We start from the raw sequence: 12,589 nt of genomic DNA, 5'->3' as shown, positions 1-12,589 counted from the left end.
CATGACTGAAAACGATTCCCTAAAGCAAATAGTCGAAAATCACTGTGCAATAGAAAGAAACCTCTGTCAAAAGTGTAACTGCCCCCTAAGCCTAAAAGCCAAAAGACTACACCTAAGCAACCTCTTGGACTATTCTTCCTCTTATCCAGAGACCCAGTGGGATAGAAACAGAAGTGATGCATTGCTTCAGGTAACAAAGTATTGCAACCTCATTGATGTTATGCTTGAAAGCCTCTTAGGGAACTTCAAGATCCATTGGTTTGCTACTATCTACAATAACTGGCTCCTGCTGCTTAACATAGGAAAATCTTTGCAGGATCACCATTCGATTTTCTCCATCTACCGGTAAATATCTGCAACACTGGTTCCTTTACTCTCAGCTAATCTTTTCCTTTTTTTTTTTTTTTTTTAATTGTGCTTGCTTTTCATTTGAACTGCTTATAAAAATGAAACATAATAAACTATAAGAGACCTATAAAATGTATTTATAAAGCCCCCTCACGGTGAACCAATGCATATAGTTATGCAAGAGAAACTTACATCATTGTCCTGCACATCAGTCACTGTATGATGAGGATCAGGATAGTACTTCAAAAACTGGGTTACATAGGTCATGACAGACTTTTCGTCTGGTTTGTCAACATCCACATCTAGACAAGTATAGAACACAGGAAATCAATTTTTAGCTGAATGCTAAAATGCTGCTTAAATATCTAAGCACATAGCACATCTGATTTAACCTATGCAAAGAGTTCAAACTTTTTTCAAATATGCCTTAGGTACCTTCTGGATCAAGGAGCCTTGGGATTCCTAGTTCTGCTTCTGCAAGTGTGAAGGCTTCTTCCAGGTTTTCTCTGTTTGACCTTCCCCTCACTTTCTCCATGTCCACTAAATCTGGGCGGATGGCATGAATAACAGAATGAAATGCAACACCGCTCCTCCAACTTTGTCCAAAATCTTTGATTTCAATTCCAACTTGCCTAAAGAATATGAAAGAAAAAAAAGTGACTTGCAAAAATATCAGGACTATATGAAATATGGGAGGAGACAGGATGCTCCACCCAGTGGCTACCCACCATTAAAGCTAAACCACCTGTTGCTCCTGCAGTGCTACTCAGGTCAACTACAGCTCCATCCATCCACAGCATAAATTAGTTTTGCCTATGAAAATCCAAGAGTTTTTTGTCATATACATACTGCACTTGTCTCCAGTGGGCTTACTAGTGGCAACAAGCCAATGGTATTTTGAACAAATGAAGTGCACCAAGGTTCTCAAGGTTCTTGTACAACACACACACAGTATGTGGATGTACACAGCTCCAGTCACTATTCCCTCCCTCACTATAAAGCAATTCATATCTCCCTTCATTATTAACTACTGCAGTTCAGTTAGGAACATCAATATCATATATATATAAAAAAGACTGCATTAATCTGTTATCTTTTAAAATGAAAGCATGATCAGTGACATCACTGTCATTCAGGTGAAAATATAACACATAAATTTCTTTCTGTTCTTACCAAAATCATGAGTGACACTATAATCTCATACACTTACACGTCCCCTAAAAAATAAACTCAAGTGATCAAGAACTAGCAAAATACAACGAGAGAGTAATCAGAACTGAATCACACTTCTGACTGCTTCTTTTAAATGTAATTCTGAAAGGTCTGGTGGTTCACAGACTGCAAGACTGTTTTTTACTTTGAGCATGCAAACTTGCTTTGAGGAGACGCTTAGACACCAAGGTAGTCTTGCCATTGGGAGGTTCGCAGCAAGAGTAACTCTGAATGAAGGCTTCATTCACAGTTCACTGTGGCCAGTGAAACACTTCACTAACTTTCATTAGCTAGCCCTTGCAAATTACAATGTAAAGCAGGGTTAGGCAAAGTGTACCATCCTTTCTCCAGGCTTTGTTCAACGCATTTCACCTACTCTTCCCCATAATGTTGACAGTTTCATTTATGAACCTCTTTCTTTGTATTGTGCTTGTTTACTTGTCTGGAAATTGCAGCTGACCAGTTGCCTGTCTCTTACTGACAACAGTGCAATAGGAAGAATGCCAAATTAGACTGCGTTGCGCTACCCATTTATTGGAGAACTGGAGACCGTATCTTTGCAACTATATTTATTTTCTCTGAGGCATCGTTTCATAACTGGTGATTTCTCCTCCACATATTGCACATGACTGATCTCTTCAAATAGCAGTGATTCCTTAATTTGAACAAATAAATCCATTTTATTCTTTTACATATTTGATTTTTATTTTCTTATTGTGGAGGCCATCAAACTACTACTGTATCTTTGATCTAATTTATGCTTTTTTTTTTTAAGCCTTTTTGGAAACAGAGCACATGTGGAATAATTACACCAAATAAAGAAGAAAATGAAGTTAACAAAAGATAACAGGAAATTACTCCAAAATATCTTGGATTAAAAAGAATGAAAATTCAGGGCATTTTTTGTAGTAGTATATCCCTTGTATCACAAAACTGAAGAAGGATATTTTTCATCACCTGCCTTTCAACAGCAAGTGCCAGAATTTAGTGCTCCTACAAGCTCTGTCACTGAGGAATGCTAAATCGGTGTGGGACTTGTATTGTTACATAGAGTGTTTTGGCAGTACGACTAATGTATTGTCATTTAGACATCTAATTTCCCTTTCAGTTCTCATTCTGTCAAAGAATCCCATTCATTATTCAGAAACTATAAAGTATGATTGCATGTAAAATTAATATAAATCACTATTTATTACTTGCTTGTTGTATTGTGGTAACATTTAGCAGACTCAGTTGTCAAAAAGAATATGATCACAGGGAAGTGCTATATAAATACAGAGCAAAAGGACAACCCCTGACCAAGAGAGTTTAGAATCCGAGGAAGAAGTTTGCACTTAAAATAGAAATTCAGCTCATTTGTAGGTTACTTACTTTGCTGCTGTGTACTGTATCCATTTTAACAAAGCCTTCCTGGCACTTCCTTGGACCTTGGTTACCACCTTCCGTTTGCTTGGGGGACTTGCAGTTTCTGAACTGACAACACTCTCCACAGAAGAAGCGCTGCTCGACAATGACTGCAGCTGTGGGAGGTTGCTGGTAAGCTCTTCAATCTGTGGGGAAAAATGTTAATGGACTGTTTGTAGATAGTCTACTTAATTCTCACCAGTTTCTTAAATAATTTCCTAATACAACTGACAAAGTTGGGCAGAGCTATAACTAACCTGCTGTGTTTTATTTAACTGTACATTAAGGTAGCTTCAAAAATGCTAATGTATGTGCCCAGATGATGGTCTTAATTTCAGAAATACAAAACATCTAGCAATCATTGACTTTCTTGACATCCTACTACTAGAACAATATGCAGGTGTGTCATGTTTATCTTTTTATCACCATTGAAGTAGGAAACAATAGCTCACATTTAGCTTGAATTCAAATTATAAAACAATCCACTAATTTCAGAGGAGGCTCGTTCAATTAAAGAATCAAAGTGACCTCAATGACCTCGTCTGGATAGTTCTTTATTTACCATTGTACTGTTCTGGCACAAATTCAATTGCAGCTTTGCTTAGAGGTACCTTGTGAAGGAAGAGTGAATGTAATGCACTGCAGGAAAAGTGCATTAGCAGTGCTTGCTGAGGGTGTACGGCAGTTATTTGCATCATGCCTTCTATCAAATGAAGAGCATTAACTTGACTCTTTTCTGAACATTAAGTTGACTAACAATTTGCTTCTTTAACATGAAAAAGTTATATCCAGAGGACGTTTCAAGATTTTCTGTGCTGTCTACTGAAAAACCAAAGTTTGGACACATCACAGAATGAGTCTGCCATAATGAGAACCACAGCTCTCATGCATTTCTGCTTTCATTCATGTTAAAATTATGTATCTGCCTGTGGCAACTAAAGAAAAGGTCAAAAACTGACCCAAGTAAAACTGATGCAGAGAACTAGAATTTCAGTAATTCTGAGAAGCATAATTTTCACCATTCATCTCAATAGGCTATAAATTAAAATAAAAATGTTAATATCATTCTGGCTAACTTCTCCTCTGAGAAGGAGATCTGAATCGTTGAGGAGTTGTATTGGTTGGTGCTTAGGAGAACAGCGTCCCTGAGACATGAAACTTACATCACGAGAGCCAAAGCTGAAGAACTCCATAAAGAAGAGCAACAAAATCAGTTGGGTTTTTAAATTGTTTCACAGTGACTCATTTTGTTAACCCATATGGACAGGATTTAGAAAACCATTTTTCCCTCCCACCTAACTTCACAGAATGCAAATAATTCCTCCCTACAAATTCGAACCCCTCTCAGTCTACACCACTCACAGCTAAATTTTGTTCTTGCAAATACCAGCATCTCCCAGTGAAATCAGCATGTTTACATGTATGGTTTGAAAATAATTACTGTCTGACATCAAACGCACTGGAATTAGGCGTACAGCACAATCACCACTGAGCGTGCTAAAGGTATTTGTACCAAGAACACACAGTTCTATTCTTTCCTTCTGTTGCTCTGTTATAGTCTTCAGTGAAAGTGGAAGAATATGTTCCAGTGATGAAGGAACTCCATTCTAGGCTCAGACCAGTCTATTCCAAAGACAAGTATCTAATTTTACCCAATGTGAAGCACCCCTACCATCAACTGTTGCTTTATTCAGGATCAGATCCTCAGCTAATTTAAAGTAACTTAGCTATGGTGAAAGACTGAAACTACACCAGTTCCTATGGAATGATGACCTGAACCATTATTTGAGCAAGTTACACTGAAATATAAAAAATGTAGTACCTGAAAATACAAAATTATGGTCCACACCAAGCCAAGCACAATAGAAGGCCTGCCATCAGCAATATCAGTTGAGTTGATGTTGACAAGTTTAATCTATATAGGAAAGATAATGTCTTATTACCACACACAAGGAATTATAACAGTTATGAAACACATTTCAAATAGGTTTTATAATGCATTTTTAAAATAAAATAACAAGTTTCTTAATTAAAAAAATAACATTGGTGCAATGTCACTTTTTAGACAAGAATAGATATAGGTAATGAAAGATTTTTAAGGCCATTGCATGCTATTATTTGTAGAAAAAATATTTAATTTCAAGCAGAAAAAACAATCAAATAATAATAAAAATTACATAGAACCATTGTACAAACCGGAGATCCTCTGTATATGGACTAGCATGAAAAGCAAAGGGAAAAAGATTATACAAAAATAAGTTTTAAATGATAAATTATTAGGTAAATGCATTAATTTAATTTTATAATGCAAAGAAAGCATATTTTTGGCACATTTTAAAACACAATTATAAGGAAAGCAAATTAAATAATAACAGATTTTAAGTTATGCGGGGGTTTCTTGCTATAGTTCTAACAGATTTGAAATGGAAAGAGAAAAGTGAGTTCAAGAATAAACAAGAAAAGGAAAAGGAGAGGGAGAAAGCATAAAAGAAAGATAAGGGGAAAAAAGAATGCCACAGTTCTCCAGTAGAGACCCTTTTATTGTAAACGATTTTACCACCACTGGTTAAGACTCCCTTGGAAGACAAACCTGACTATAGGCCTTTAAAATAAGAAAATAGTTGGAAAAATTAGTTGTCTGAGGTCACTGAAGTTTTTCAACAGAAACAGGAACAGATTCCATGACTCAATTCCCAAATGCTAATCATAGTCTGAATAAAGTATCACCCTAAAATAAGTTCATAGTATAAAAGGCAGTAAAGGAGGGGATAAAGAGTATATCATAAAGAAATTAACAGATAGATAATGCTTAAGAAAATGGAAAAAAACAGGCAGTATTGGAAAATTAGCAAATAAGTTAATAAATATTTCCTCAGCAAAACTGAGAGTCTGCCATCACTCATGTTGTAGATATGAAGGGCTGCTAAAGTGTTCATGCACCACAATCTTGTTCATAGACAAAGGTTAAGAAAAGAACTTTGAGAATAGGTTAAAGAAAAGCTGGAGAATGACTTTACGTGACCTAATTTGTCTCCCCAAAACAGAGAAAAGACTGCAGTTCTCTGAATCAGCAGCTGGAAACCCACCAGATAATGTCAAGAGCAAACAAACAGTTGTTGTTCAGGGCTGTGGAGATCTTTCCAGAATTAAAACTCCACAGGCTGCTTGGGAAAAGGTAGATGAGAAATCTCCACAGGCTATATTTCCAATCCTCCCCACCAAGATTTCTGACAAACTGGGAAAATTGACATTACTTGCTTCTCTACCAGTCAGTAAGGAAAATTTTCTATTACCTACCTAAAGAAAAATATACCAAGAATCTCATTGTCTCAGCTGGACCAATTCCAACAAAACTTTTTCTTTTTCTAGAAAGCGAGGTTTTTTCTTATACATATTACAGATCAAAAGATTTACAGGGACTCAGCTAAAGCTTCTGGTTAGGCTGCAGTTCACAGAAGCATAGCCCATCTAGTCTAGTTATTGTGTTACCTCTGTCTTATACTCCATTAAAATGGATCTAAAACTACAAACCAAACTTTTCAGAACCATGAAAAAACCCAGTCTGGTTCAGGGTGATATCTGTTAATTGCCAGCTGCATTTTGCAGTATAATAGGAGTATCTTCAGGAGTCTGTCTGGACAGTGAAAATAGGAAGTTGATTAAACATGTAATAAACTTTACTTATAGGAGAGGCCATGGAGGAAGGAGACCCTGTTGGCACTCCCCAAAGCACTGTGCACAGCCACCCATCTCCCTTTGTCCACCTTTGAGTACAGACCAGGGACTGCACTCAGCTACTGAAGAGGCATTTGTTGTCTGAACAGCATCCCCACCTCCTCTGGGAGGAAAAAAGTGACACACTGGATAGATGCATCCTTCAGCCTGCATTCAACCTAGAGACCACCTGCTAATGCACACCAATCTAACTGACACACTCTGTATTTCCAGATTCCTCTAGAAGAAAATCTGTCATATTGATACAAAGTACATACAAAAATAACCAAGAAAAGTCCAGACAAAAATACTCAGATATTGCAAGCAGAAGCATGGTACTCCATTTTTGGCAATCTACCTTGATGCTCAGCAGGGTTGGTTATCTTTTAGGCTCTGTATAGAAACTGAAGACTGCTTACATAGCTCCAATTTTGAAGAATAAGAAGAGGTAGGTGGATACAAATCATACACTTAAGGAAAGAAAGAAAAAAATAAAGAAAAAAACAGGACTAAGTGCTACCAAACGTACCCGTCTTCCTTCTAGAAACTTAAGAGCTGTGCCAATGTTGGCAACCCAGTGAATTCTCTTCAGCTGACGTCCCTGCTCACAGGGCTTAAAGAGAAAAAACAGTGTAAACCCCAATTACATTTATGCCAATTTGCTGCAAAAAAAAATGAAGTTCCAGCTTATTATAAATGCCTATGTACAAAACTTAGTCTGATTTACATGTTAAAATGTTCCTTGGAACAGTCAAATTTCATTTTTGCATATATTAACAGGGAGCACCGACAGATAGAGGGGATGTAACTGTGATAGTTCTATTATAAAAAAGTTATAATAACTCAGGACCAGCTCAGGATGCAAGCTGTCAGCTTCAGCCCATAAACTTCATCAAATCAGAGAACTGTTTTTCTTACGTAAAATAAACTACTTCTCTTTTTATACACACACACACACACATATACATATATTTGAGACAGGGCAACATTCCCTTAGTGAGATATTTTTGCTTGCAAAGACGTCAAGGTGGTTGTTTTTTTTTTTAAAAAAAAAATCAGTCTTCAGTGAAGACATTTTACCCGGAGCATTTTTATCCAGTCTTTCTAATACCTCATTGGTGATAACAAAACCAACTATCACAAACCCTCATTTAACAATGAATTTTGCTGAACTTCAGACCTGTAGGCTAAAAAAAGAATTCTTTGAATAAAATCAAGAACACATCCTAGGCTTCCAATACTCTACAGTGGAATTAAGTTCCCCGCTGAATCTTATATTGTAATGCAAATATACCACTACTATCATTTAAGTTCATGTTCATAAATTTACAAATTGATTTAAAAAAGGCCTGCTATAGATTCTGAAATTCCTCTTGCAGTTACTACTGAATATCATATTCTGCTTTATATGACCTGTAAATCAACCAGACATTATTCTGGTTTTGTGATATCTCTTGCCTTTCACCAATTAATGTAGGCAGGTTACAATCCAATGAAGTTCACTATAACAGGTGCCATCACTAAAATTCTTTTCCGTTTTACTACTACTGTTTTGCCACAAGAGGGAGACTTTCTGTCTTAGACGAACGAAACCAGAAATAGGTATATTTCAACAGAACAGAAACACACTGGAAAGTATAGCTTTTTTCCCGTCTTAGAGGAAAATCACTCTTGCAGTCTGAATTACTACCTAATTTTGGGTATCACCTGCAATAAAACAGAGGTGAAATATGAAAAAGGGACGAAAGTATGGCACCTGCCAATTGCCAGCATGTGAGGAAACAGGTAATGCTGAACCCTCGAGCAAGCTGAACGACTGACTGTTGCCCTACTCTTTCAGATGCTGCCACCCAGTCTGCGAGCTGGTTTGGAGTGAGAGCCCTTGGCGTAAAACCCTTTCATTTTTCTCCCACATCACAGGCACAAAACTAGCCTGGCTCCCATGACACAGTCTATTTGCCATGTACACACTGTGGCCTCTGTACAAAACTTGGCTGTGAAAAAGCCATTTGGCGTCAGTTAAGGTTCTTTACAGTAGCAAAGCAGTTGTCAAGGTAAATGGATATAAGACCCCATGAAATTTGAGGGGCTCACAATATTTTTTCCAGAGAGAAAGCCATACATTTAACAAGAAAAGACTGCCATGATTTCTTCAAGACATATAGAAGTCTCTTACAGTTTAGACCTTGTTTGTGTCATAGCAGTAACAGCCAGATGGACTGCAAAGACTAATGTAATACAAATAAGCAATTTTTTATGAACTAGTAAGATAAAATCAATAGAAAATGCATAAAATCAAGAATGTCAGTCTATAATAATTTTTTTTTTGATTGTTGTAACCAGATAGCCCACTCTGTGAATAAACTTATTTTGCTATGTAGCAGTCAGGTTTTTTACGGTATTCAAATATAGAAACATATTAGAAAATTATATCCTAGAGAAGTTATGCAACTATCATGTGTATTCACAAGGAAGGAAGTTCTTACCAGCTTCTGCCCTGAAAGAACCTCCAAAAGGGCAATAAGCATTACTCCATCTTTGATATCTTCAAACAGATCATTCACCAGCAAGGGAGGATTGCGCTGAAAGGGGAGAAGACTTCAGATATTATAAAGGCTCACCAGCATTACATCCTACCTCTCTTCCCTTCAAATGGAATGACAAAGAATGGCTGGTCCCATTCTTCATGTTTTATAATGTTTATTATCAATGTATCCTTTAACTGCTGCTTTGCCACCATATTGTTTAACTATTTAACATTTCTGGTGCAGGACTGTAACACTAGATGTTTTCTGCCACTAATGATACAAAAGAAAAACCACCTGCTCCAGAAAACAAGCAAAGAAACACACCAACAACTGCATGTGAGTCCATAAAATACACATAAGTTATGGATGTACTACTACAGTCACATTTCAATCTATCATGATATTTCACCTAGTGTTAAGTGCCACAGAAGCTTCACACCTCAGTCTGAGAAATACAAGAAGCTGTATGAAGGAAAGATCCCTAAAGCGGTGTGCTTGGTTGAGCAACGCTGCTACTTTCTCACAGCTGACAGTTGTTACACTAAGTTGTCGTATTTTCTCTCCTCTCCTCCAGGCCTTGCAGGCTTCCAGTGCTGTTAGCACTATGTCAGCTTCTACTTAAAGACAAATTGCTTAACATATGTCTTTACATTTGCAAACACAACAATGATAATACTGAAAAATCTGTAAACAGATAATGTTTTAGGAATTTTGCATAACAACATCACTTCATTAAACTCTCCCTTCTTAAATACATCCCAGTTTGCAGTACTATGGCTCTCAGCTGGTCAGTACTTTAATGATCACAAAAATCTTAGACACAAAAAGCTTTAACCTGGTCCAGCTGAAAAAAATCAAATAAACACCCTCTAGCTTCCATGAGCTTGTCAGCATTCACATAATTCTAGTATTTATACCTGCTAATTCACTAAAATCACAATCAGACTACAAAATTCTTGAAACTAGTTTAGGTTTAATAATTTACTTTTGGGGTACTTTTGAAAAAAAGACGAATGTACAACTTGATCTATTATTTCTGTTCTGTAGAAACACAGATTTGAAAACATGGACCTAACAAATGAAACACTGCTCTTGAAAAGGTAGAAATGCTATAAGAAATCAGGAGAAAGCAAAGGTTTCTACTTCTCAAAATCAAAACACCCCGTCTTCATTGTTCAGCTTGGATGAACTAATATTTCAATGAGACATAACTTTGGCATAAAGTGGAAAAAGAACTCCTCTGCTGAGAGAAGACTTCATCTGAGATTTTATGTGCTCTAACAGCCACAATAATAAAAGAGTCTATTTTCTCGTGTATATAAAATAAAGCAATATTACAACTCATTAGGAGGGTATATTTAATCATAGTCCTTTTTTATTTCCTAGCAATGCAGTAGATAATGGATCATGTTCTTCCATAACGTAACACCACAGAAATCAATGGAGCTAAGAGGTCACTGAAGATTAATTTGTCCCAGTCTTGCATCACAGGCAGTTGACATAAATGCAATTAATTTTCCTCACCTTCTATGTTATCATTTCATATTTGAAGTCGGAGCAGCTTTGGTTTCATCAGTATTACCGCATGATATAATACTGAAGAATTTTGTGCTAAAATAATTCAGCAAAAAAGACAAGAGGATCATAGGAGCTGACACCCTAATCCAACAGGAGGCGAAGGCCTAAAAAAATTTCACCACCTATCTAACTATGCCCCAGTAGTGAGGTTTGTCTCTTGAAGCTCAATCTACAGTTATGAAGAGAGACATGTTCTTATAAAGGATGACTTAGGATACATTTAAATTGAAGGGAAAATGAGATTTATGGTGCCTCACAACCCTGATGCCCATAACACGCCTGTCAGATGACATGTTTGAGTGCAACACAGCTCGCTTCCAGCTTGAGCGGTTTGCTCTCCTTACTCTCAAATCAGGAGGCCAGAATTTGCCTCATCCCAACACAAAGTTAAAAGTCATCTGGCATTCATATGCAAACCAAGTCTGGGAAGCACCTCTGGTTTCCACAGTGCATAGCTCCACCCTGTAGATATAACCTCTGATCGCCCAGGTCCAGCTCTTGCTCTGAATCACCCTTCACTGGTCCCTCCTCACTGACAGTAGTTACAAAACCTAGATTTGCACCCTATCTGAGGCATGGTACTAAGGCAAGGCAGTAAAAGTATCCCTGAAGATGTCATCCAAGTAAATTAACGCCTACAGTGCTTTCCTTTCGACACAAATCAAATATTGGTTTGGGGGAAACTAGGGGAAGTATGATAAAGCATTGAATAAGATGAGAAGTGACAAAGAAACCATCAAATGACTTACACCAAAGTGAGTAAGACCTACTGCTCTAAAGTGTGAGAATCATGATTGTTTATAAATCAGCAGGCTGAAATGTACTTTTTGTTGCTGGAAGGTTGCACAACTACAAACACTGCCAGTGTTTAGCAGCACATACCACCTACCTTAACATCAGTAAAACAGGAACAGAAGGCAGGTACAACAGCTGTGTCACAAGATCTCCTTTTGAGACTCCTCTAATTGGAAAATTACTTAATTATACAGCCTGCCAAAAACGTTTTGCATATTATGCTTAATAATATAATATTTTTCACTACCCTGAAGATGTTAACATCTAATTACAAGGAGGTAAGACCCTCATTGTGCTTCATAAGTCACTTTTTTTTTCCTACTCTGGACGCATAGCATAGAATTTACCCTATTATTATGAATCCAGTCTTTCTCAGAAGTATTGAATAAGCTATATTTCTAGTGTCATATATAGAAGAATAGCTTCTTCTTTTACATAAAGATTCCATAGATACCAATCTTATTCTCCACGCTGATACAATTCAGGAAGAAATACAGACAACTAGCTGATACTGAGAAGTTCATACACCCTTATTTATTGTATATGGACCACGCACAGGGTGGCTCAAGCCGCTTGACTGTAGCTTGTGGATCCAGGCAGATCCTCTACTGAGATTAACACAATATCTTCTGTTGGAATGGATAAATACCTGCTCCTTGGCTGCATATATAATGTCAAATGAAATGAAAGAAAAAAGTGAAGCTGTACGCTGCTTACTTATTAGCCTCCAGAAAAGAAAAGGTTTTTTTAAAGCTGTATTCAGTTAAAATCTATTGAATACTTTTTATTCTAGAGACTCAAGACAACTCAAAACCTATTCACTTAGTTCCCTTAATGCACTGCCAAAATACTAACTGTAAATCAGTAAAAGCAGGGAAAGAAAACTAACTTAAAATTTTGTAATCTTAAATGTGTTGAATGTGCTCCAGATTTTGGCTTCTTGCATGTAAATGTATTTATATCTAGCAATGTATTTATATCTAGCAATGCAATCAACTGCAATGATCCTA

The 12,589-nt window shown here is 36.9% G+C and overlaps 1 protein-coding gene across 1 annotated transcript in view; it reads right to left on the bottom strand.

Annotated features, from left to right (window-relative positions):
• SYNE1 (spectrin repeat containing nuclear envelope protein 1) overlaps positions 1-12,589 on the bottom strand; it is a 311,148-nt gene that overhangs the window by 236,028 nt on the left and 62,531 nt on the right. Inside the window, exons 4-9 of the mRNA XM_075087908.1 lie at positions 9,165-9,260; positions 7,208-7,291; positions 4,787-4,879; positions 2,932-3,110; positions 784-980; positions 541-650 (exon numbers count right to left, since the gene is read on the bottom strand). Of these exons, the coding sequence (XP_074944009.1) occupies positions 541-650; positions 784-980; positions 2,932-3,110; positions 4,787-4,879; positions 7,208-7,291; positions 9,165-9,260 (759 nt within the window). The remainder of the gene's footprint in view (positions 1-540; positions 651-783; positions 981-2,931; positions 3,111-4,786; positions 4,880-7,207; positions 7,292-9,164; positions 9,261-12,589) is intronic.

This window comes from Phalacrocorax aristotelis, chromosome 3 (assembly GCF_949628215.1).
Source record: "Phalacrocorax aristotelis chromosome 3, bGulAri2.1, whole genome shotgun sequence".
NCBI lineage: Eukaryota > Metazoa > Chordata > Aves > Suliformes > Phalacrocoracidae > Phalacrocorax > Phalacrocorax aristotelis.
Note: the sequence above shows the minus strand (reverse complement) of the source record. Positions and strands in the feature narration are given on the sequence as shown.